Here is a 25,945-nt window from a genome sequence, read left to right as displayed (position 1 = left end):
TTTCTTTTGAGGAAACTTTTTTTTTTTTAAAATGCACCCAAAGCCTTGAAAAATTTAAATTAAAAAAAAAAAGAGGCAATTTAAATGCAAAATGTTAAATAACTGAAGACCTGAGCTACAGTCAGAAACAGCTCATCAGCTTCCCCAAGGACATAAATATTTGAATAGGTAAAGAGTAATTCTTGCTAAGAACATAAGACTGCAGTCATTCATTCTCCCCCGCACGGTGTCAGCTTGAAGGCTACTCTCTTAACAGATAGGCTGGGGAAAAAAAAAAATTCAGTACAACCAGCCCAAAGAGAAAAGTTGTGAACATTTCAGACAAACTTTCCAGTGGCAGTTCTGCTTCATGTCGATAAACTATCAAGGCAAATTACAATTCTTGCACGGAGAAATAGAAATATTCAAATGTGTGAATTAAGCATCTGTCTCTTTTAATGTAAAGCACCTTAATTTTCTATGTAGGTCTTTTCAACTTCTTATCTCTCCAAACAGGCTTATTTTGTATACACTTATTTAGCTTCCCCAATATATATTAAAAACAGTAAAAAAAAAAAAAAAAAAAAGCCTGAAACTGCTACAGCTAGATCTGCTGATCTTAACTGCGCAACACAGGAACCTAGCAACTTATCTGCTTATCTTCATTAGCGCTCTACAAAACTTCAACAGCACAAGAAATGCTCACTGTGTCCCACCAACGCTGCGTACAGCCCAGCACTTGGTCTCCAGTGGTGGCCACAGGAGATGCCATTTACAGTTTGTGTGGTCCATTCCCCTCCTGACTCCTCCAGCATCCTTTCAGGCTGCATCTCCACCCATCCTTGTAGAACATCTAAGGGCCTGTGGTCAGTAAATCTGTCTAACCCTTCCAGGCCTGCCGACGCTGCCTCTATAACCCCCTGTGACAGCAAGCTTCAGAAACGAAAGATTTTTCTTTACTTATTTTAAACTAACCTCCTACTGCTGTCAGTGAGTGCATCCCACTTCTTGCAGCGTGGGATTCGGTGCAGGAGAGTTTCACAGAGCGCTCGCCCAGCAGGAAGGTGCACCATTCCCAGCCCTGGTTCTCCGCGCCCCTGTAACTATTTCCTGAGGCACGGAGACCAGAACAGCACATGGAACGCAAGACGCAGATACACCAAGGGTATCTACTGACAAAATGACAGCCCTCCCATGTTCTCATTGTCCCTCTGACTGACACCCAACACCCTGTTGTTTCTTCGCCTGCCGCTGCACATGGAACCGATGACCTCGGAAAGCTGTCAGTTATGACTCCAAAGCATCTTCCCCAATCTGCAACTGCCAGCTTCAAGTAGACCGTCACACAGGGATTAATTTACTCTGCCTGAGATGCACTGCCTTACGTTTTGTCTACCTTGAAGCTCACCTTTCAGCCCACTCAGTTTTGTGAGGTCCTTCTGACCTTCCTCACCCCTAGGCATGGAACTTGACTGCCAACCCCAGATCGCTGATAAAGACGCTGAGTGAAGCCTGTAAGGCCATGTCCACTTTACACGGTTATTGACACCCTCCCAGGACTCCAACAGCTTTGCCAGACAAGATCCACAGAAACCATCCTCGCTCTCTCTCAAAAATCCCCACGTTTATCCACCGATTCAATAACTTTATTCTTTGCAATAGAACCACACACCTCTGGTTACTGTAGTGCTTCAGTGGATATTTGAACATAATAAAAGCAATCTCACAAGCTGCAAAAAGCCAATACTAGCAATGATGTATTCTAAGAGCTGAGTAATTAAGAGTCCAAAGGAGATGAAAGCAATGAATAATGAATGAAAGGTTGTCAAGGCTTCTGAAAGGCACCCCCAAGCACCCTTCTCGGACAACCCCGCTCTGGCTCGTCTGTCCACGTTTCGTCTCCCAGCGAACTTCACGTAGGCAAATGCAGACAGCAGATGTGCTCTACCCATGTCTGCAAAGATGGGAATGTGAAACAACACCCGGACTAGGACAGACACTGCTCTAGTGCGACCTCTCTAGCTCTGCTAGGAAGTTTGTCTTCTTTTCCTGCATCTCAGGTGAAGAAAACCACATCAGTTTTGGGGGGTATTTTTATTTTTTTCAAGCCATAAACTGTTGAAAAAGAAAAAAAGCTCATGTGCATCTGCCTTCCTGAAGTAGGCCTCAAAAATGAGTCTTGGGGAAAATAAATCTTACATTCAATCCTCATAATCTGAAAACATCCTATTTGTAACACGCCAGATAGCACACTGAGTCACTGCCTCAAACTTACCAATTTCCATTCAGGATAGATGCTTTGGCAATGGAATGAAAATACAGCTTTCCTGAAACATGCAATATCCTTATTTTGTTATCAGATGATACAGTCTCATTCTCTCTGCCTAAAACATTCCAACTCAGCAGCTTTATCCCCACTATCTATTTGTGCTTTGTGCTCAGCATGGTATTAGTAGCCCAAGACCTGCGTGCACTCAGCGACAAAGGACCAGGGTCTTTGACTTCGGAGCTTTCCTGCTGTAGTCTTCCCAGTTCCCTTCAAGAAAAACCTCTTGCACTGGCACAGCACTGGGCCATTGTCTGTCTTGGCCTCCCAGCTGCTATAAAACCTTCTTCTAACGCACATCCACTGCACATCTGAGCAGGAGGAGTCACACTGTTCCCAAATTCAACCCCGATTCTTAGCCCCTCTCTGATCATCATCTTCCAACTGATTCAGCATGGCTAGGTCAAGAGTTATGTCCTTTTATAAATTCTGTTTGGAATCAGAAGGAGAACTTCAAGGTGTAGCTCATCAAACGCGTGTTTATGATAGTCTGTACTTTGCCGTGATGAAGAGATTCACTAACAGAACGTGGGACCGGTATTGGCACAATGACCTCAGACTCCTCTGGATATAAAAACCTACCAGTCCTACAATTCCGTGCCTCTGATCTCTGATATCAGTACTCGTGTTCATTTGAGGTCAGAGACCACATTCCCAATTCCATGAGCCAGACAACGCTACCAAAAGTAACTACCAATTTAAAGGGACAAAAGGAGAGGGGTGTGGGGTGGAGTTTGCAGCCTGACTCACTACTGATTTTCCATTAAAAGCACGTACTGGGGCTTAAGATACTATATTGAAGCTCCTGAACAGCCTAGGATATAAGTGCATAAGAATACAATGATCTACATTATCATCAGCATCTTAAAGATAATGCCTTAAAAATACCTTAATTTATACAAGTTCAATAAGCTAAACATCATTTAACCCCTACATTCACTTTTAAAAATAAAAGTGAGGTATTTACAGCAATTTAAGTAAATTTACTGGTTCAAAGCACAATCTTTATAGTCACAAACCCTTCATTAAAAGCACCGAGTGTTAGCCGCATGTGAGGCAAAATACGCTTTTGGGGACAAATACAAGCATACGCTTCATCGATGGCCTAACTGTGGTTTAGGATGCAGAGGTAAAGCCAACCTGGAAGCCCTGTGAAGCACGTACCTTCACTATGACAGTTTGATCAGAGATGCTGCTCATCATCTCATTGATGGACTTAAAGAGCTGCAGCAGAGACTCCCTGAAGTCTGCTTCTCCTTTGTTTTCATAAAGTCTGAAAAATAATTAGGTTTCATAAGCACGATCCAACTAAAATGGAAATACATTTTTTAAAAAAAACTGTTGAGATGATAATGTGTTGCGTTACTTTTTTTTTTTAAGTTCAAGAATTTCTACAAGTTTCTTCACTGAACCAGGAGTTTTCTTCCACCAAAAAAAAAAAAAAAAAAAAAAAAAAAGACAAGCCAAGACATGACAGACTGACCGGGCTGGGCCAGCGGGAACAGCAGATTTTTTATGTTAAAGCTTCCTATGTAAAATGCCACATTCAGTATTGTTGTTTACGCCTTCAAGTCATGGTGAATCCCTCAGCCGTGACCCAGTTCCACGTGCCCACGCAGCACTGGGATGGAGTCTCCTCACCCCGCACAAGAGCTAGCAGATGTCTGGGAGGACCAACGCCAAGCAGCCCTCTGATGAGCTAGCCAGAAAGCATCCAGACAACTTGCCAGAAATCATTAAAATCTACCAGTGGCCTAAGGTGAGTGGCCTTAAACTTTGTGAAAGACAGAAAGAGCCTATCAAGCCATTATTTGCTAAAAAAAGACCCTTTTTTTTCCCCCCACAGGAAGGGAGCGTTAAGTTTAAAACACATTTCACCTCTAACTTCTGGCTCGCTAACACTAAACTAGTTAAGGCTCAGTTTCCCACGTAATCAGTACAGCTGCTGCAGAAGGACGACTAAGCCACAGGCAAAGTTCACAAGGCAGGTCCCCGTCTCTTCAGGTGGGATTTTTCAGAGCTGATCTCCACACAGGAAGACACAACCCCCGCGGCCCCTCTCTCTGCCAGATGCTTTTAGGGGGCTAAAAACTGCCCTGAAACACCTGAGCAACACCAAAAAATACAGAGCCAAGCTGAAGAACCTGGTCCACCAGTTCAAGACAGCACAGGAATGAACAGTCCTGAAACTCTCTTGAGTATTTTAAATGCATAATGATCTCTGCTTCAGGTGTAGGATGCAATCATTCCGGAGAGCAGCTCCATGGAAAAAGACCTGGGAGTCCTGGTGGACAACAGGATGACCATGAGCCAGCAATGTGCCCTTGTGGCCAAGAAGGCCAATGGCACCCTGGGGTGCATCAAGAAGAGCGTGGCCAGCAGGTGGAGGGAGGTCATCCTCCCCCTCTGCTCTGCCTCGGTGAGGCCGCACCTGGAGTGCTGTGTCCAGTTCTGGGCTCCCCAGTTCAAGAAGGACAGGGAACTGCTGGAGAGGGGACAGCAAAGGGCTACCAAGATGATGAGGGGACTGGAACATCTCTTTTACGAAGAAAGGCTGAGGGACTTGGGTGTCTTCAGTCTGGAAAAAAGACGACTGAGGGGGGATCTTATCAACAGTTATAAATACTGAAAGGGGGGGTGTCAGGAGGATGGGGCCAGGCTCTTCTCAGTGGTGCCCAGTGACAGGACAAGAGGTAACGGGCACAAACTTGAGCATAGGAAGTTCCATCTAAACATGGGGAGGAACTTCTTTCCTTTGAGGGTGGCAGAGCCCTGGCACAGGCTGCCCAGAGAAGTGGTGGAGTCTCCAACACTAGAGACATTCCAAACCCGCCTGGACGCGTTCCTGTGCAACCTGCTCCAGGTGAACCCCGCTCTGGCAGGGGTGTTGGACTAGATGGTCTCCAGAGGGCCCTTCCAACCCCTGCCATTCTGCGATTCTGTGACTCTCACTGCAAAATGGTAAGAAGAGGGAGACGACCACCAGCTCCACGTAAATCCTTTAAAATTTTTCCCCGCTTTGTCAATATGTGTGACTTGACTACGTAAGGGCTGTTGCAAACACACATCTTGAACCTTGGCTATATACACTTAACACAACCCACTCCCCCCCAGGAAAAAAGGATCAGTGGTTAAAGGAAGCCCAGGAGAATCTGGCTTCCAGGTCAAATCTAAACAGGGGTGTTTTTAAAACATCAGATGGGACTTCTTCCCCAACTAAAACCCCATGCTTACCCCATTGGCTTTAACTGCCTCCAAAAGCCTCATCCAACAGCAACTGGGCTTCCAAAGCCCCCCTTGGTCCCACTAGTCCTGTCTCTGAGCAAACCTAAACACTTTGCGCCAAGACCCGTCAGAGCAGCTCCCAGCAAGAGTTCAATTCCCCTTTATTTTCCTCCATTTTCTTCTTCTGGAGTTAAACCCAGTAAGAAGGTCATGAATGTGGTCTGCAGCTCAGAAAGAGCATCACACCCCGGAATTTTATATGTAGACTCATACTCTGATTTCTTCATGTTTGAAGAGATTATGATGGACCACCTAGTACAGAAGGAAAGGGGCTTATCTTAAGATAAATGCGGAGTTCAGAATGTCCTTGCTGCTTTACACTGAAAATAATGTGTACCATTTTTAATGCTGCGTTCATAAACCTTTGGGAGCCACAAATATTATTTTTTTTTTTATAAAAAGGCTATTTAGCCAGTACACAGGGGAAATGAATGCTACAGAAAAATTATTGTGTTATTCTGCTGTGCAAACTTCTACTCCCCTTTTAGGCTAAAACTGGGGGTTATGCAGGATAAATTACTTGTTAACTCCCGATTTCAATAATGGATTTCAGTGTCCCCCTGAACAGATTAGAGAGGTGAAACTAATACCAATATAAAGAGTAACTAAACTTGACAGTCCAATAAATCAAACTGCTTCAGACAAAAAGCTTTGCGTTTCAAAAAGGAAATTGTAATGAAAACAAACAAGTTAATCACAAATGTGTTCCTACTGTCAGTTATTAACATATATTTATTTAATGCATCCGATAAGGCATAAAAGCACTGCAGCCACAAGAAAACCAGGATCACACCAAGCTGACCCTTTTAGCACTGCCTTCGAAATCTTAACACAGTTGTACATGCAACACAGCCACTGGGATCATTGCTGAGCAAACCAAATAAAGATCTTTCTAAAGTTGACTTCAAATATTTTTGCCTTTATAAACCTTGATATACTGAACAAAAAGATTTGCCACCAGGCTTTAACTAGATGAACCAGGCTTCTACGTATTTATCCAGAACTGAAGCTTGCCTGCAATCACATTACTAAAACGCTCCATATATTCAGTCCATATTACCAAAGCTAAAAATATGTAATAATTTCTAATAAAAGATTCTGCCTGCTCCTTGCGATTTCTCAGTAAAACAGTAACGGTATTTCAGAACGCTGCTACACTTCTGCATTGCAATCACTTCAAATCACACACCTCGGGCAGGATTTAAGTCCTACAGCAGAACAAATCACGGTGTCATCCAGCATTCAGTAGCTTTGCTGATTAACCCCTTGTCACTGAGAGCTGTGTCTTCCCAACGCTAAAGAGCTGTGAATTAGTGCTTAGCAGGAGGAAATCCAATGGCCAATACTAGAGGGTCATATTGTCTGTAAATCTAATCTGCAGCAAGAGATCATTATTTTTTTCTGTTTAAAAGTGATTTGTAGGACCTGCAATAGTATAAGTGACATTCAGTATTCTATGAAGCTCACAGCAAGACTCCTACAGAAATAAATTACAATCTCTAAATTAGAGAAAGGTTGGTGGAGTTGGTAACTTCAGAGCTCTACATAAGTCCCTTGTAATAAGGTTGTTACCATCACTAACAAGAAGTAAAAGGATTGAATCCAAGTGAAAATGAATATATCATCAACTTTATAACTTTTTAAATATTTCGCATATAAAACACAGTACTGACTTCCAAATTAACTTAGAATAATCATTTATGCTTGACTTCACAGATGGAAGCCCAGGGCAGACAGTGCCAGTGAGTCCCCGGGCAGTTCCCCACACCGGAGGTCGAGCGGGGAGCAGAAAACAGCCCCCCAGCAGGTCTCTGCCAGGCTGTCAGGCATAGAAAGAGCTTTTATAGAAACTCAGACGATTCTTCTATCAAAAATACTATTGCTCTTGAGGAGTGGTATCACTCTGCAGCCCTTCTTTCTTTCCACTTTCCCCTCTTGCTCACCAAAACCTATTGAGACTGCAGGGCCCTACAAACTGCAACCGACCACCAACAGGCTGCTGGGGGTTCAACTCCGAAAATACTCGTGGTTTTCTTCTACGAGGCAGAGTGTCAAGAAAGGTGCATCTCCTACTCTTTTTCTCCCCTCGCTGTCTATCTATTCTGACCCTCTTCCCAAATAGCTTCCCAAACAGCGGCAAGCTTCATTTCTTCAGAGACCTAAACTATAGAGAGCTGCAAGACATCACGGTTTTAGCAGCACACTGCTACCTAAAATATACATCCGTCAGACACGGGTTTCTTCTGTTTATTGCTTTCCACAAAGCTGGGTTCAAGCTTTGAAATCTGGCTCGCTCTTGGGGAAGAGCTGCCTCCTGAAATACCTTCTAACAACTCAAGGTGTTACTAAAGCAGTGCGATATTGAGCAAGTTTAACTTGTGGTGTTAAAATTGTGACAGTTCTTAAACAATATTGTCAATGGGAATTACGGGAGGTGTCAGCATTTGCCATACTTACTGATTGAACAATATCCGGGAGCGCACTATGAACTTGAAGATGTACTCCAAAGCTTTCATAGCTTTGAAGAGCTGGTCAGTGATCCCACACTTCTCAGCGTTATCCACGTAGGTTTTTAAAACTTTAGTCAGTTTCCTGTTTAAATAGAAAAACACCATCCAAGTTACAAGTACGCTCGCAGAGAAGAATTTCGATTTTGAAAGGTTTAAAGAAAAATTACGTGCCTAAGTAGTGCCCACCAAGTTACAACATTAATTATGCAACTAATCAACTCATTATGTTCTCGTTTTTGCTGGTAAGTAGCTGCAGCCTATTTTTGAGAAAAAACCAGAGACTATAACACCGTTCAACATCCAAGCAATACAGCAAATCTCGATGAGACTTATTTTCTGCTGGGTATTTAGGGATATTCAGATGTAAGCTATTATAAAGATGCAACTACTAATAATAATCAAAATAATCAAAATAATTAAATGAAATACAAACACATCGTTAGAATCATAGAATTGCTGAGGTTGGAAGGGACCTTTAAGATCATCAAGTCCAACCTTTAACCTACCCTGACAAAAGCCACTTCTAAACCATGTCCCTAAGTGCCCCATCTACCCTTTTTTTGAACACCTCCAGGGATGGTGAATCCACCACCTCCCCGGGCAGCCTATTCCAATGTTTAATAACCCTTTCAGTGAAAAAATGTTTCCTAATATCCAATCTAAACCTCCCCTGGCGTAACTTGAACCCGTTTCCTCTCGTCCTATCACTTGTCACCAGGGAGAAGAGGTCAGCCCCCATCTCTCTACAACCTCCTTTCAGGTAGTTGTAGAGGGTGATAAGGTCTCCCCTCAGCCTCCTCTTCTCCAGGCAGAAACCTCTTCTCCAGGTTAGAATTAAAACACATAAAATGGGAGTTTCTTCATTAAACAAGGCTTTGCCTTTACATAGCTTTCCCATGGATTTTGGGCTAGAATTTGTGAAATTTATTTCTCAAAAATGTATACGACACCAGTTGGAAATTCTCTTATTCCACATTTTGAAGTCCATCAAACTTGAAGGTGAAGCAATTTTAAAAATAATACCATTTCAACTACTTCCCTTCCAAAGAATATAAATCACAATTTTAATGCAAATACAGGCAATTCCGTTTTAAGTCACCCTAGCTACACTGTATGTTTCAACATCCCCGCTAAAAAGTAGAACATCATATGCCACTTAACAGAAGATAACATTGAGCAGAGAGATATCTTGATATTTATTTGAATAGGAGTAAACTGCCTAAGAATTCCAAGTAACCGTGTAGATATTGCCAGTGCAACCTCTCTCTCCTGAAGCAAACCTGTACAATAAAGGGTAGGGAGAGGGTTGGGATTTGTCATGCCCACGGGCACTTGTCCAGCCAGAATTCAGATCTTCCAGCATCCTTGAGCTTAAACCTGCTTCCACCTCCCTGCATTTAAGGCAGGGCAGGATGCTCTCCACGCCTGCCAGCGCAAGGACCACCTTCAGCTCTTGCCAACAAAACCAGACGCTAGAGGATGCTCCATCCTTTACCCACTTCACACGACGGCTGCAACACTCACTGCCTGTAACTCAGCAAAGCGACTGCAATATCAAAGTTGTGACTAAAGGCCTAACTCTTCTTCACTATTTTAAATCAATACTTCTCAATCATTTTCTGGTCACAAAAAAAAAAAAAAAAAAAACAACAGCGTAACAGCAAAGTGCACAGCAGGTTTCCCTGTTTGGATTTTTTTCCTCCCAACACTGGAAGTTGTCCATTATATGCTTTCCTCCAACACTAATAGTCTCAAGCAGCAGCAAAGAACCGAACTCTCAAGAAACACTTAAAACAGCAAATACAGTGGACCTTTGTTTTTTTGTTCTTCACTGCTTCCTCCCCAAAGCAATGGTAATGCAGATAATACACGGTAGAACATCAATTTAATGCACCACACAACATATATTTGAAACATCTTAAATGGACGTGATTTCTTCCTCAAGTATAACTGAGAACTGCTTACGAACACTTTCCTTACAAAACAGTTCTTGAAATAGTCAAATCATCCCCTCCTTCAACACAACAAAATCAAGTCTTCCTCCTTGCAAATGACCTTTTGCAAAGGTTTTATTACTGTTATTTCAAGAGAGAAAGACATACGAAGTACATGCTATCTCCAGCCTTCTTCCAGAAGCTCCCACCCTCCCAAGCTCTATGGGCAAATTCCTAATTAAACTACATGAACAAGTAATTGAATAATGTTATCTGGAAAAACTGTGCAAGCCACATTAGAAGAAGTAATTTTTAAGATTTACGTGTAGGCTAACGTAGCGCTGAAGTGCTTTTTAATGTAGGTTTCCAAGACAGGATTAAAATGTTGAAATTTTCTGTCAGCAATCAGTCCAATGATAAACACCTGAAAAAAAGCCCAGCATAATTATTGCACTACCCTCAAAAAAAAAAAAAATCTTAAATGTTCTACATTCACCCATTTTTATTTTCAGATAAGATGCATTAATAACATTAAAAACACAGAGACTTTGCCTTTTGATTGTTCTCCCAATATATTAATATTCTCCTGTCCTGTGAAAACTTCCTGTTCATAACAAAGTTTTGTTTTTCTAAGCAGGAACTTTGTGTTTCTGCCCTAAATTCTGCAGTTAACCCACTAAAATGACTGGGCTTGACTGCCTCTGTCTTTTCTGCCAAGATGTACATGATGTTTTCATGATATAATCCAACCCCCTTTTGGTCTAGTCCAACTGAATCTTCAAAGATAATGAAAACCTTCCATGCATTTTAAATTAAATGATAAAAAACTAAGAGCTAATAAGATCCACTTCATTAGTAATCTTCATCCTAGCATTTACACCATGCTTGTTTTATTTATTCAATATTGCAATACCTACATTTTATTCCATCCACAATGCAAACTCACCAAAGCATCAAACACTAATGTGTCAAATGTCTCACTCTCCGAGTTCTCCATCATTATGTTAAAAAGTGCATCCAACGTATCTTGAAGAAACTACAAAAAAATACACAATTCATCACGTTTTACAGGAAAAATGAAATTCAGGTGTCACACAGGTTACTTGCTTGCATTTACATATTTTACAAAGTAATAACTTCAAAAGTTAGCTGAAACGTTTTGTTTTTCAGCAAATTATTTTTTAGTTAAGTTGGTTATCTATCTATAGATATAGATAGATATCTATATCTATCTATCTATAGATCTGTATCACTCAAATAGAAAAAATAAAAAAGGTCAGAAATCACACTTGCTACACCTGAACGAGAAGTGTCATCTATTACAGCAAATGAACACAAATGTATTTCAAAACTCAGCTTCAACAGACAGCCAACAGGATCATGCAGTTTCCGAAAACCGACGCTTCAAGAGCACAAACCAGACAAGCGACTCAGTCTCATGCCAAATAAATCAAGTCACCCTCGGTGGTTGGGAGCTGAGCGATGAGAAGTGCCCGGCACAGCGCTTTTCATGGCTGCATCGGCTGGGCCCCACAGCGGGAGCGCACACGCAGGCATGGGAACCAGAGCACCCAACCTTCCGCCCCAGCCCAAGCCCTACACGCCTCTACCACTGCCACAGAGGAAGAGTCTTCACTACCCAACTTGGCTGGACACCCTCATCTGTGCAACACGAAAAGTAAAAGCAGGTTAGCGACAGGGAACCCGAGCTAAGCAGAGGGTTAAAAGCTGCTTTATGCACCTATAATTACAGTATTTCTTCCCAGTGACAGCAAGTAACCCATGCACGGCCCAGAGATACTCATCAACGCGTTCAGTTTTATCAGCACGGGAATCCGTGCCTGAGCATTCTCTTCCACCTGGTGACACACAACCAACACGGGCTCCTCCGAGGCGGAATAAGGATGGATCACGGCCTCAGTTTGTATTTGTTTTGGTTGAGAGAGAAGGGGTTCGACATGGACTGTTCCAGCACATCTGTCTCAAATGAAGTACAAATGGTTTTTGTCTTGTAGATGAGTAAGGTACGGTTGAGGAAGAACGTCTGAACAAACAGAAGGGCAAACGCTTCCTGAGACTGGAACTACAAAGAGATATTACACACACCGTGGGAGCCATGCAAAAACAACTGGACTCCCGCCTTCCTCCCTTCAACCTTTTTAGCTATGCAATGAGCCTCCCAGAGACCAAATGCGAGTCCCTTGGACTACCTACTAAATCCAGAGTTCAATCTCAGGAATTAAGCTCCATTTAGCAGCTCACTAAACACTGCCGAATGCCAAATTCCCTCAAAACAAGTGAACGCAGAGCCACAGTTCACGCTACTAATATCTGAAGATGAAAACACAGAAAAGCCAAAATGCTTGCAGCCGATTTTAGACCTCAGTTCTGGAGGTGCTACAGCTCATAGTTCCACTACAGGATTTGGGAGGGAAAAGAAAAAAAAAAAAAAAAAAAACCTTCTCCTAGTCCCATTTGTTCAATTAAAGAACTCATGCAAATAAAGTACATTTAACCAGCAGCTGACAGGAAGGAAACAACAAAGCCTTGAGCTTCCACATGAGAAGTTTTTGTCTTGGTTTGAAGAGAAGCAGCACCCTCAGATCCCAAACGCTGCCTGGCTAAGGGCCTTTAGAAACAAAGCCCCAGAGATGGCTGGGTCATTACCGATCAAGTCTTCACTTCACGTTTAGGCATCATATATTGACTTTCAGTAGTAGAGTTCAAGTTTTAAACCTGTTCACAAGGACTTCACGTAACAGCCAGAAGAATAGAGGATAGATGCTTTTGTTGAATGAAGCAGTAGGAAAACATTTCTCAGGTAGGGAACTAGTATGAATAATTTCTAGACTATTAGTTTACATTCTCACATCCTATAGACTCCATGCCCAAATGCCGTCAGAGCCTCTGTGAAAGGGAGATAACATTTACAGTCTCCGTGTACTATTGAAACAGTCAAACACAGAACGAGCATCTCGGCTGATCTCTGCCTGGTGATAAACGAACACCAGTACCAGACGTATTTTACTGGAGTTTTAACAACATAGAAAGAGTTTAACAGAAAATGTGAATATATTTTATCAAATGTGTACTTGTAATATACACAGCCTCTACCATGCATTGTATTTAAAACCATGAAGGACAAAAAAAGCTGAAAGAATAGAAAGGAACAGTTACAAACTATGTATTATGAACATGCAACACCACGTCTACACACTGAACACTGCTCTTAACAGACGGATAAGGCAAACAGCTGTCTTCTAAAAAAGAATAAAAACGGTAAAGAGAGCAATATTAAACATTCACTTTTCCATCCTATGCATAAATCGAGCTGTGCTCAGATCCCCATGCAGTAGGGAGAAGGGAATACGATTTCATACGAGTCCTGCACCAGCTCAGGGAGGGGTGAGCGCGTGCCAGCGGAAGAACTCGCTCCGATACTGCTTTTACTTAAACCTCGTTTGTGCTGCGTTCTGATGCTTCTAAAAGCACCAATATCCACCCAGCAGTAATCTGCCGTACGCGCTCTGATGTCATTTGGAGAAGGGGGAAAATTCCAAGCGACAGAACTATGACAATGCTCGGCAGAAGCAAATATCAGTGGCAAGTTTTTAGCTATCAAATGATCCACAACAAAACGCAGCAGGCAGAACCTTCCTGAAAAACAAATCACGTGAGATCCTATTTTCACCACGCTCAATAAAGGATAATATCAGCAGCCTCAGACGTTTTAAGTTACTTCGAGATGAGGCATTCATTATGCTTCAGTTGACCAAATTAAAATCCACTGAAATAAGAAAACACTGCTGCAGGCCCTTAAGGGTCATCTGTCCCCAATACGCTGCATCTTTTGACACTCTCTTAGATTTGATTTATTACAACACATTCAATAAAATCCCAGCCTACTCTTTTCTACAGCAAAATCTGTCCTTACGCAGGTCTCTACAATCACTCAGTGGCCTTGGCAGATGTAAATAACTTGGCGTAGCTAAATATGTTCAGGAGAAATATTTAAAAAAAAAGTCAGCAGCACATTGTAGGATTGCATTCCACATCCATATATTAAAAATACATTTAATATCACCATGTAAGAATTTCAGGATGTTTTAATCTTGCAAAGAAAAATGCCCTTTGCCTTCATGTGTCTGTATATAAAAATTCACCAAAGTGCTTAAAATAAAAAAAAACACCCTACATTTTCAGATATTTGCATTTTACATGTGTTTTACCAGTACTCAACATCTGAAATGTTCTTTGAGGGCAAGGAGAAGGGCATTAGCATCCTGAAGGCTGAGAGATACCTGGTTACAGTTTAAAGCGTGAGGTCTGGGGGACGGGGAACCAATACAAAAGATATGAACACCTCAAAATACGGGATTCAGCAAAATTACGACACCAAATTTATTTTGAAGTAAACTAACTCGTTACCTTAACCACTTCACCACCATCAACCTTCATCAGCTGCTTCAAATTCTGCTGCAACAGGTTCGTGTTAGATCGCCATTTCAGCAGTCCCAAGAGATCAACTAGGAATAAGAAAAACAATCATATCAGGCAGGATATTTACTTTCCCTCGCACCCCATAGCTATTGTTGTTTCACAACAACGTGTTTCTAGCACGCCTCTGACGCTGCAGAAACCTAGTACAATACAATGAAAGAACTCTGAAAGGCTTTCAAAAAAGCAGACTGCTTTTGAAATGTCAGCATTAAAATCCAGGCCAAGAAAGTCTGATCCCTCAGTTTTAATTTGTTGTACACAACAGTTGTGTTTTCAGAAAGAGATGCCAAAATGAAATCAGTCAGCCACCAACACAGACATATCTACAGGGCCGTGACTCTCCCAGCATTAGTGTTTCTAGCTTCTTTGCTCTCGCCGAATAAACTGAAAAGAAAATAAGGCACAATGCAAGACAAACAGTTGCAAACTAAGCTAATTCAGTGGAAAGCTGTCTGCTTAATAACTTAGAATCCCCAAAATTTCTTGGGTATTGCTTCTGAGCCAGGCAGAGCCAGGGTACAGAACAGATCACGAAACAAGTCAACTGCAGAGGGTTTTGTCCCCAGATTCTACATCCCACTACAAAGATCATGGCACTTCAGCATTTACTAATACATATGGCAAGTTCTCTCTTTTCTGTTGGTCATAAAGAGCTACAACACCATTTTTCAGTTGCCTTTAAGGAAAATGCATGAGGCAACTCCCAACAGGGGTTGCCCAGGGGACCCCCTGGCTAGGAAAAACTCACAGCCACGCTGGAGCACCAGTAAGTGAAGCCCACACTAGCATTTGTGGAGATGCGACCTGAATTCCCTACAAATCCAAAACCCCAAGCTCGTCCTGCCTCAGCCAAACTAGCATCAGGGAAAAATTCCTCCCTGCCCCACTAAAAGTCAGTTTTCAGCCGAAAAACTATCCATAAAGTCATCCTCAGCAGAAGCCCCTAAAGGGAGACAAAGAGGAGATTCTGAAGACTGTCCACTTTCAGTTCAGCCCCTGGATTACTACTGCACATTACCCACCTCCCCCCAAATATGGTTAATAATATGTGAATTCTGGCCAATGTAATACTTAAACAGTAAGGACAGACGGCTCCTCCCAACCAATACCCCCTCACTTCTTTTATTCAAACTTTCAAAGCAACCAACAAAATGTTTACCAAGGCGTGCATCTGCAGGGTATATTCTGGGAATTACACGCAAAGAACAAGAGCAGCTGCTACACCTTCCCCAAAAATCTTTCATTCTATGCAACAAATAAAATTACTTAAGAGTGGAATGGACTGAAATTCTCCTTGGGATAGACTCCCCTCTGGGCAGCGCTCAAACCAAGCCCTCTTACCATCTCTTTGGGAGTAGAAGTAAAGTGTTTTACTACGTTAAAGCTTTGAACAATTCAAGCCCCCTCCCCCCCCTTTTTTTTTTTTTAATATATCCTACAAGAAGCCTATAGGCTGAAACCAAAGTCTCAGAAACCCAACGTTAACAGAAAAATTGCTTCTGGAAGAAAAGTAAAGATTTCTCCATGACTTATTCAAACCGGTTGGTGAATATGTTTATATCAGCTTTCCACGACTGAATCTGCTTTCAGTCTGGCTTCTACAAAGGCATCAGCTTGACAAAAGAAACGGTCTGAACAAAAGCCAGCCCAGGCTATCTCTGAATGGCACCATGTATCGCCCCAAGAAAACAAACCCACGTGTACTTTCAGCGTGATGACACAGCAAATGCTAAATGAATATACATGTGTGAAGAGAAAATGTCAACGCAGTCCAACTACCAGAGAAAAGTAAGTCCCAGTGTACGGTAAAAATGTGCTTTCATTCTGCAACTGCAAGCATTAACCCCAGCAAAATACCAGTTGGTCAGTTAATACTACTCTTTTAATAGGTCTAGGTATAAAATAATACAGGAAATAGAACAGGGTAAGAATGTAAAACAGCATTTTACCCTACATTAAATAGTAATTACTGTAGTCAGACTATGTCAAGTGACTGGAAAATATCAGAGGAAGGAGACAGACCGAGGATTTTCAATGGCAAAGGGTTAGAACCAACATCTAGCCTGCCAAGTAGCCAACAGCAGCTTTATTTGGCTGAATGTAACTTATATTGACTACAGATGAAGATTTTCTTTTATATCTTATTTAGCAATTGGAACCAAATGGTCCAGCTTCCCGGTTATACACCTTCCTCGACCTGTATCTATGCAAAGGTTTCCCTGTAGAAATACCCAAACTCTTCTCAAAGCCCAGTCACTGAATTGAAGTAAGATATTTCTACTTTAATTACATTTCCACGTGTTCTTTGAAATAATCTTCTCTCTTGACTTTAAGCATTTTATTTTCCACTTTTTATGACTTGTTTTATTTTAATTCTGTATTTCCATCTTCATTTTTATGCCAGTGTAGCACCTGAATTTGCCATATCATGTGTATTGGTGTGGGGTTTATTTTTCTTTTTGTTTTGTTTTGTTTTTTTTTTTCCTAAATTATCAATTGTGCTGAGTGACTAAGTAAAATTCCTCTCAACTGTTTTCTGAAAGCCTAGTCTCCTGGGTTCCTTGAAATCTTGACTCCAGATCAGCAACAGTCACTATTATCTAGAGGTTTGAGTCCTTCAGGCAGAAAAGAAAACATCGAAATACTTTCAATAACCCTTACAGACACCCTGGGTGCTTCACAACAGCAGACAGGAAGAACACTAGACAGCCCTCTGGCTACTGGCAATCAGAAAAATTTTCCAGCGAGCCCATTTATGCAATTTCAGTTCTATTTCCACCACCCTGATGACAAAAGGACATCCATCGTGACAGCCCTGTAACGGGCACCGGTACGATTTCCTACCCACAGGCAGTCTTCAGGTAGAGTGGGATGTGGCTTTTGATGCCATTTTGCCCCTCCTTCTGGATTTCCCGGTATCTCCAGCTCCTAGTTGCCAGAAAAAGAAGATTCAAATACCAAGACTACCTCGCCTATGCAGGAGAAGACAAGACCTCAGTCTGTCATAGCTCAGCAGGCTACTCTGAAAAAGGAAAACACAATCAACACACAACCCTGACTTGGACATGACATCAGGAACGGATTCAAAACAGACCTCGCTATCCCTTTACCCTAAGAACAGAAGGCCCAACATTTCCCACCTCAGAGAGATCTACTGAGATGCCGTCAGCTGCAAGCACATATCCCGTAACATATGGGATCAAACTTCTCACTTCTGACCTTAACAAAAACCCAAAGAATGCCAATTAAAAAGCCAACCACAAAAACCCAACACAACCCCCCCAACTTTGGGGTGTCTGCTGACGCACTCAGTGCCCCACAACATGTAGCAAAGCAAGTGTGAGGTGTCAAAGAGTCAACCACCCCCTAGAGAAGGTGGGGACCCAGTGCCACACTGCCTGTTAATACATCAGGGGACAGTGGCACTGTTGGTCATCACTTCAACACATACATAGTTTGATAGAGTTGAACACCAATTCCTAAATTCCAGAGTTTTAACACAGACGCTTCATTTCATTACTCAAAAATGCAAAGTGTTTCTTCAGCCCATAAAAGACATATTTGTTACAGAAAGTCTCGAGAGCAGAATAAAGGCATGCACTGCCATAGACCTGCAGATACGAGAGGAAGAACATCCTCTTCTGCCTCAGACTGCAAAGGAGGAGAACCTGGCCCAGAGGCCAAGTGATAATGAACAGCAGCTTCTGATACCTCCAAGAGCTGATCTTCTCACTGATCCCTGAGGAGCTTGGGGGTTTTATTGCTTGTATTTTAAATGGTCCTACTCCTTGGCTTACATTGCTACTCCTTCTCAAAATTAAATGCAAAATCTCAGAAAAGGCCAGGAAACGGGTTGCTATAATACATTTTGCCACAAATCACTAACAACTGCTCGAATGTTAACTAAGTAGATACTTCAGGCTATCACTTTGTCTCCAAGAAAATAGCTGAAGTCTTACCAGCAGCCAAGTTTGCTATTTTGGAGAATTTTCAGATACTAAGGACATCAATTACTAACAGAAAAGCAACATTAATAACTTAGAGTTCACAGAGAACTGAAGTCAAGTGAGTATTCAAAGAGCTTATACACAAAAAGATAGTTTGCAACATCAAATACAATGCAGGAACAGTCATATGATTTATTAACATACTTTCAGAATTACTAAAAATAAGTCTTAAAGCCAATTCCAAACGGAGGGTGAAGAAAGAACCGTTATAGATGATCAAAAGAAGAAAACTATGTTTTGCCTCAACGTTTCGGCACACGAGGATAATCATGGATTTCTACTTACTTATTTTTAAGAATGTTAAAGGAAGAATATTAACCAAGAATTTTACAGAAGTTAAAATCAGCTTCAGAAACTATAATCTGAACAACTCTGCCAATTTTTAGATGAAAAATGAGACTTGAGAAAGGAATTTAATGATGATTTTTTTTTTGTTTCTTTTCTAAATTGCTTCGGGATACATGGTGATCTTGTTTAACAATGTCAAAATACTTTGAAGAAAGAGAAAAGGCTTTGGCAATTTTGAGAAAAGGTTTCACAGACAACACAATTAACGGTAACATTAAATAAAGATCAAAAGTTCAAAGCAAATTCTATGTAAATTAAGCGTGAAACAATGCTCAGTCTTAATTTTAATAATAGTTCTGTGAAAGCAATGTCAATATATTGATCAGTATGAAATACTTCTAACTGCTAATAAGCACTAGGAAAGACTGAGGAATAAAAACCCCCAATCATATGACAAACAAGAAGTAGCTCAGTTCCACGTGCGCTCTGCAAAACCCCCAAACCACCGTGTTCCTGTTGAGCTATGATGCCATCTTTGCTACGAAATTCCAAAATCATTTCCGAATTTTTTTGCTAAACGCCCTCTTAGGCTATAAGACTGCCAGACTGCAGTGACTCCGATGTGCTCTGAATACGAAACACCTAGGACGTGCTACAACAGAGATGCCACTGAAAAACACTGCAACAAAATTGTGAGTTGACTGTGAAGTTGTACCAGACTAGTAACTTTCCCTGTGGACAGAGGGGAACTCATTAACCTGACAATCCAATCATTATGCCCACCCACCCCCCCCATCCCAAGCCTTCCTCGTCCACAACCTCAGCTCCCGGCAGATCCATCAGAACTGAGCCCTGCCTTCTCCTGAGTCACGAAGGAACGATCCCTTTCCCTGGCATGACTCACTCCCGTCTCAATGACCCACCCACACTCCCGAGTCGACTTCTGCTGCGGCGCAGAGAACAAGGGACCGCTCCATGGCAACGAAGCACAAAAATTACAGAGAGGGCACAGTCTGGAAATGTGAAATATTTGCTTTGGTGGCTGCCATCAGCTCTGCTTTCACCGCCTTTGGATGCAGTCAGCCAGCTGACAAATACCCATGAAAAATGTATATAAGGCAAGTTTTAAAAGGAACAAAATATGCCAACTCCATTCCTGGTATTCTGCGTTCGCGTGAGGATGTGCGAACATGAAAGTGACCTCCATGCAACACATTCTAATGCTCCCATCCCTTCTGCCCAACACAAGAAAACATCAGAGCTTTCTTCAGGCATAACAGAGGGATATCACACCTTGGAAATGACATATAACAGCTGATTTGGGAGCAGAGCCATGATATTACCTACTCATGAAAGCAAACTCCTCCTCTTTCTTAGTGCTATTTTTCATACCCACAGAGAAGTGAAATGCCACAGAGCCTGTTTTCTGTGTACTTCAGTATAAAAGTCTCACTATATGGTAAACAATATTCCTGTTTCCATTTAATTTGGATTCTTCTGTTTTCTTGAGAGACATGTACTGCTCTAAAGCAAAACAAAGCCCATGGGCAGAGAAAAGGCTGGATAGTGCACACACTCTGTAGATGCTTTTGCTGCATCCAGACAATTTAATCCAAGACTGCGTGGCAAAAAAACCCAGCATCCATTCACAGAGCAGTGGGACAGAGAAGGCAGGAAAGTCAGTACCTGCAACCCCACTCCATCTGCGAGGAGCAGAAGCTCCAGCAGTTCTACGGACTTACCATTCTGTGTAAGTTTTGTTGAACAAACTAGAGTAGAAATCTGGAAAGAGTCTTTGCTGATGGTGCAGCTTCCGAGGTTCTGCATGCTCTTCCCTGTTGCAGAGTGTCCCTTTTCCTCCAGTTCTATTTTAGTGGATGGCAGACTTAAATACGTCGAGGCATCCTCCAGCTTCTTTGCTTCTGCCTACAGTAGTGTTTTAAATAAAATACGAAACAATCTTAAAATATCTAGTAAAAAGCCTTGGTAATGATAAAATTGTAGAATTTATACTGGATTTTCTTAGGTTTGCTCCAGAAATGGAGGTATCCTATGGGCCTTCAACCAGAGTAATTTAGCACTAACCTGTCTACAGATTAGAACCAAGATGTGATATTTGAAGGGCTAGAGAAGCAACTTTTCTCAGACATGAAAACACACATAAAACTCGGTAACAAGCACCTTAAAAATTAAAATATGCCCAGTAAAACATACCCCAAGTTTAATAATCAATCTGACAAATACGCAAATTGCACAGTACTTACTATCTAGTTGCTTGATCTAAAAGAATAGCCTATAACACATTTTTCTGTGCAATTCTGTAACAATAATTCACTAAAAGTCAGTAGTACTCGCACTGAGCTAGCTACTATGGAAATACTGAAGTATCTCAAAATTCTACCTTGTAAACAATAAGGTCATGTTCTCCATCTCTCAAAGTTGTTCCATCGTATCTCATGAGCTTCACAAATGCTAGAGCAAATATTTTCTCAGATTTATCTTTGGCTGTTACAAAAACAAACAAAAAAAGCATAATTAAGTATTTGATACTAGTACGGACAGTCCACCTAATCACAAAAACATGGATAAACCTATACACGAATGACCATAATAAAGATTCTCAGTTGTAGAAAAGGTACAAGAAATTGGGAGAGTCTTCTAACCTCAAGACAGAACCAAAAATATGAGAAATAAACGCTTAAGAATGTGACAATGGCAACAGTAACTAGATGCTTAATACTTCCGTATTCTGTGTGTTCATTTAGAAAGCTCCATTAATGCAACTATTTAAGAACAGAAATTCAATGCATTTGTGATGTTCATTTTTTTCGGAGTTAGAAGAATGGCAGTGCTGGATACTTAGAACAATGATTCAAAAGACCAGCACTGAGGATCTCATCAGGGCTTTATCATTAGTAGGGGGAATATTAGAACCAAAACATTCCTTAATTACAGATGAAGTGCCTGAGTTTCTGAAAGGTGACCCACTCTACAACTCCTATGAAGTAGAAAATGCATTGTTTGCTCTCGTTCAAAATTTATTGTCAAAAATTAAGTAAAAACAAAGCAATGGGGCAAGCAGAAATCACAAAGTAAGTTCAGAAGTCAAATCAGAAGGAAAGTGCCATCAACTTGAGACAGACCAAGCAGCCTGTGAGAAAACCCTGCAGCCCTAAGGCACAGCCTCTAATTAATATTTAAACCATGGCCAACCGAAATTTTTGAGTCATCATAAAAACATCTCTCTCTAGTACTATGTAGTGCACAACCATAATTTTGACACTAATGACACTAGTTTTCTGCACGTTGTTTTCATTAGCAAGTATCATTCTCTAAACTAAGTAAATCTTTTATTAATGATCAATTTGCAAAATATACAGCTTCAATTAAATAACTGCTGCGGAGTAACGTATTACAGATCACACAGATAAGTATATATGGAGAGCGCTACACATCTTAAAATGCACCCAGCGGACACCACCTGATTAACGCTTTTGTCTACGCATGTGTTCTACAGCAAGAGCGTTTTGCTGCAGACTTGGAAAGGCTTTCCTATCAAGCGAGGCAGCCCCTGTAACCACTATACGGAACAAACGTTATCACAACCAAGGCAAATCCCCAAACTTGATTGCAAAACAACTGCTGACAAATGGAAGATGTCTAGCTGTCTCCATCTGATCCTCAACCGCTCAAAGCATCTCAGCTGCCAGCAGCATTACAGGAAAGCTGAGGAAAACCACAAGCTCGCAAATATCTTTTAGACTAAAATTACTTCAAAACAACCACAAGTCAGTCTGAGAAACAGAAGCAGAAACCAAGTTTCTTAATAGCTAAGTCTGCAATTACTGATGCTAAGCCTACTGTAAACTCTTTCACGTTCCCGTTGCACACCTGGGGTTGGTAAATATCTTTACTACTCCCTACCCACCTACCTCTTAAAATACACAATACCACAACCCTTTCAGTTGCTAACCGAAAGCTTTATTCACTAGCCATTTTATTTGATTTGGCAAAATAACTGGGCAGGAAAGGAGAAACTTGATGTCAATAGGTAAGGAAAACAGAGGGAAAAAAAAGCTGAGATGTTAACATAAAATAAGCAGGCAAAAAACTTATCCCTGCACTAAAAGCGATTACAATAGTCAGTTACAGATAGGAACGTTATGCCTGTTTCAGCAGATTTTGGCACCAGAGACTGACAAGAACCATAATGACAAGGCTGAATTACTCACAGTCCTGTGATGATCTATGACGGAACGTGAACCTTAAATGACTGCGGTTCACATCTTCAATGGGGATTGCGACCTTCACATATGGGGAAAGAGGACGGAGAAAGAAAACAGTCAGTACAGTATCTTCAAACATCATCAACCACTACCAAATCTCATTGAGACATCTTTCAAAAATATGGTTGGCGCTTTCAAGAAGACTAATGTTGAGTACCAGCTTCATTTTGCCCTAGAAGACCTTGAAAGGTCACAGATTCCCCAGGAAAATTGCCAATTCTTGAACCAAGAAAGAGAGAAGGAAAGAAGCAAGCTTTTTAAGTTACCCAACAAGACCTGCAAGTTCAGATATTGTCTGTAACCTCAAAGCCTCCCCTACCACCCCCCTCAGCTCAGGAATGAGCCCCTCTTGAGTTTGAGAGGTCAGCTTGCTTACCAACAGCAGCAAAGCAAAAATTCTTAACGCATCTGTTACCTATGCAACACTTATACTACATATACTACTAGTCTATCTCTGCTCCACACCAATGTGCAGGGATGCAACCAATGCTCTTCCCCCCAGTATCTTTGCCAAAGCTGTGGTATTTTCTTGATCACACCCACATTCAGGCTCTGTGCTGTACCTGCTCCCCAGCACCATGTCCAGGCCGCTGCCATTCCCTGGCAGCCACTCTCTGTCTGCAGGCGCAACAAGGGGACTTAAAACTACGGTGCGGGGAGTAGCTGTAAGTCCCCTCTTGGTACACAGATACTGCTCCCACTGCCTACAGCTAGACAGAATGTATTTTATAAAGCTAACATCAGCCTCCTCTGTAATATTCAAACGTGGCATTTAAGCTAAAATGTTATTACCCAAGCAAAGTCAGCAAGTGCAAAGCACAATCAGCCAGATCCCAGAACAGTGATGAGTTCAACACTATGGCAATTCTGGTTGAACCTTAATATCCTGCTTCTCGAGGTCACCTTCATGGAAATAGAGTAAACCATTCCTAAACAGATGTTGGAGTGCCCCTGTAACAGTCATCTTGACCAAAGGGACGAAATAAAATGCATTATGCAATAAAAGTCAAATTTATTTTCCATCAGTCTCTGAAAGCCCTCCTTAGTCGAGCTACTTCTTTTGTCCCAAGCATTGAATTTCCCTAGTTTTCTTTCTCAAGGGCTTCCACTGAAACCTGTATTAATTGCATAATAACCCACACAGAGGAAGTTATTGTAACAGTTTATATACCTTTACAGTCTCAAACCAGCGCGGCTGCTTTACTTGGTAATATATCACTGACTTGTACTCCGAGATGGCTTCATCACCCGCACCAGGAAAAATAACACTCTTGAAAACACAAACAAAAGAGAAAATGTTTATGTCTACCTTAAGCTCCACTTCTTCATTCAAATAAACAAAAAAAAGAAAAAAAAAAAATCAGTGAAGTAGGTCAAAATAAGACAGAACGGCTCATGCTCAGAGCTCCTCATGAAATTAGTATCAGAGTGCATGCATTGATACGACAAGATGTATTTAGTTATGGTAAAAGAGAAAGTTTTGTTGTAAATAAAAACAGGGACTTCAGCTGAGAAATACAGAGAAACATGTTGAAAAGCCTTAAATAGATATGTACCAAAATCAGAAAAACCCCAGACGTTAAATACTTCAATACCTCTAATCTTTTGCCATCTTCATCATAAACAGATACTGTAACTTCCACATTCTTTGCTGTTGTTTTACTGCCTTTGTCAAAATCTCCCTGAACCAACGTTACATAGATGTCATTACGCACATCACCTACAAGAAAAAGCAGAGCACAAAGTTCTCAGCAATTTTCACACTATACCTATCGAGTTGTGAAACCATGGAGGCGTAGAAACAACGACCACCACTTTTTCATACCAGCAACTGCGCATACACATGGCAAAACATTTGAAAGCCACAGTACCTTGAACATGCAAAACTAGAACCGAAAACAGCTGTTTAGCTAAAATTGTGCCAAGACTTCTGAAGTCTGAACTACGAACTCCTAGTGCACCAAGCTGAATCTAACAAACAAAAACCAAAAAACAATTACACGCTGTTTCTGGACTGAAAGAATACCGCATCATCATTAAGAGTATGTAACGTATCACTCAAAAAACACCTTAATTTTTTTTTTTTTAAATTTTTGGTTATTTTTTTTTTTTTCTTTTTACACAACTTCTTTCATTATTAACTTGAAAGGATGAGTTTCACCACAGTCACTAATTTATCCATACATGGATATTTTGCAATTTAAAGATATTCAAACAGCCTACCGAGAGGTGTTTAACTTGTTACATTGGGAAGCGGTTTGATGTTTTTGCTGGCTTGGGGGGTTGCAGGGGAGGGTTGTATTTAGCTTTACATCTTCAAATGGTCTTCAACTACACCCCATTCAACTGAAGATTTGAAAGTGAATTGTGGAAACGGGGGATTTCCAACGCTGTCACGAGGCAGATGGTTTACGTGCCAGCATAGCACCATAACAAGCAGAGGTGCTGAGGTACTCACACCACACCGGCTCTACGGTAACACGACTGACAAACGCCGAGTCAGCAACCGCAGGGAGAGCTGGAACTGGGATGGTTTTTGAAAATATCTAATGGATCCTGCACAGCCCATCAATCTGAAAAGGACACTGGCAGGGGTTTTTCCTGTGGTCTGTTGCTTATGACAATTTGTATTTCGAGAAGTACCACGGAATATATGACTTAAAAAAAAAAGACAATATGGCTTTCTTTCAAATACATTATCCAAATCTAGTACAAACTCCAAGAGACCTGCATATCTCTAAATCAAGCCTGTTTCTCTGAAAAATCTTTCTGGTTTGGATTCATCACAGTATATAAGTTTTACATATGCCCTTGCTAGGGAGAGAATATG

At 41.3% G+C, this 25,945-nt stretch overlaps 1 protein-coding gene across 2 annotated transcripts in view; it reads right to left on the bottom strand.

The window, feature by feature from the left end:
- Positions 1-25,945, bottom strand: part of DOCK1 (dedicator of cytokinesis 1) — a 323,977-nt gene that overhangs the window by 251,624 nt on the left and 46,408 nt on the right. For both annotated transcript variants that reach the window (XM_054206749.1, XM_054206750.1), the window contains exons 14-23: positions 24,711-24,835; positions 24,287-24,385; positions 23,062-23,134; positions 21,231-21,334; positions 20,572-20,755; positions 14,463-14,560; positions 10,981-11,070; positions 10,358-10,458; positions 8,048-8,182; positions 3,470-3,578 (exon numbers count right to left, since the gene is read on the bottom strand). In XM_054206749.1, coding sequence (XP_054062724.1) covers positions 3,470-3,578; positions 8,048-8,182; positions 10,358-10,458; positions 10,981-11,070; positions 14,463-14,560; positions 20,572-20,755; positions 21,231-21,334; positions 23,062-23,134; positions 24,287-24,385; positions 24,711-24,835 — 1,118 coding nt within the window. The remainder of the gene's footprint in view (positions 1-3,469; positions 3,579-8,047; positions 8,183-10,357; positions 10,459-10,980; positions 11,071-14,462; positions 14,561-20,571; positions 20,756-21,230; positions 21,335-23,061; positions 23,135-24,286; positions 24,386-24,710; positions 24,836-25,945) is intronic.

The sequence above is a fragment of the Rissa tridactyla genome, chromosome 6, assembly GCF_028500815.1.
Source record: "Rissa tridactyla isolate bRisTri1 chromosome 6, bRisTri1.patW.cur.20221130, whole genome shotgun sequence".
NCBI lineage: Eukaryota > Metazoa > Chordata > Aves > Charadriiformes > Laridae > Rissa > Rissa tridactyla.
Note: the sequence above shows the minus strand (reverse complement) of the source record. Positions and strands in the feature narration are given on the sequence as shown.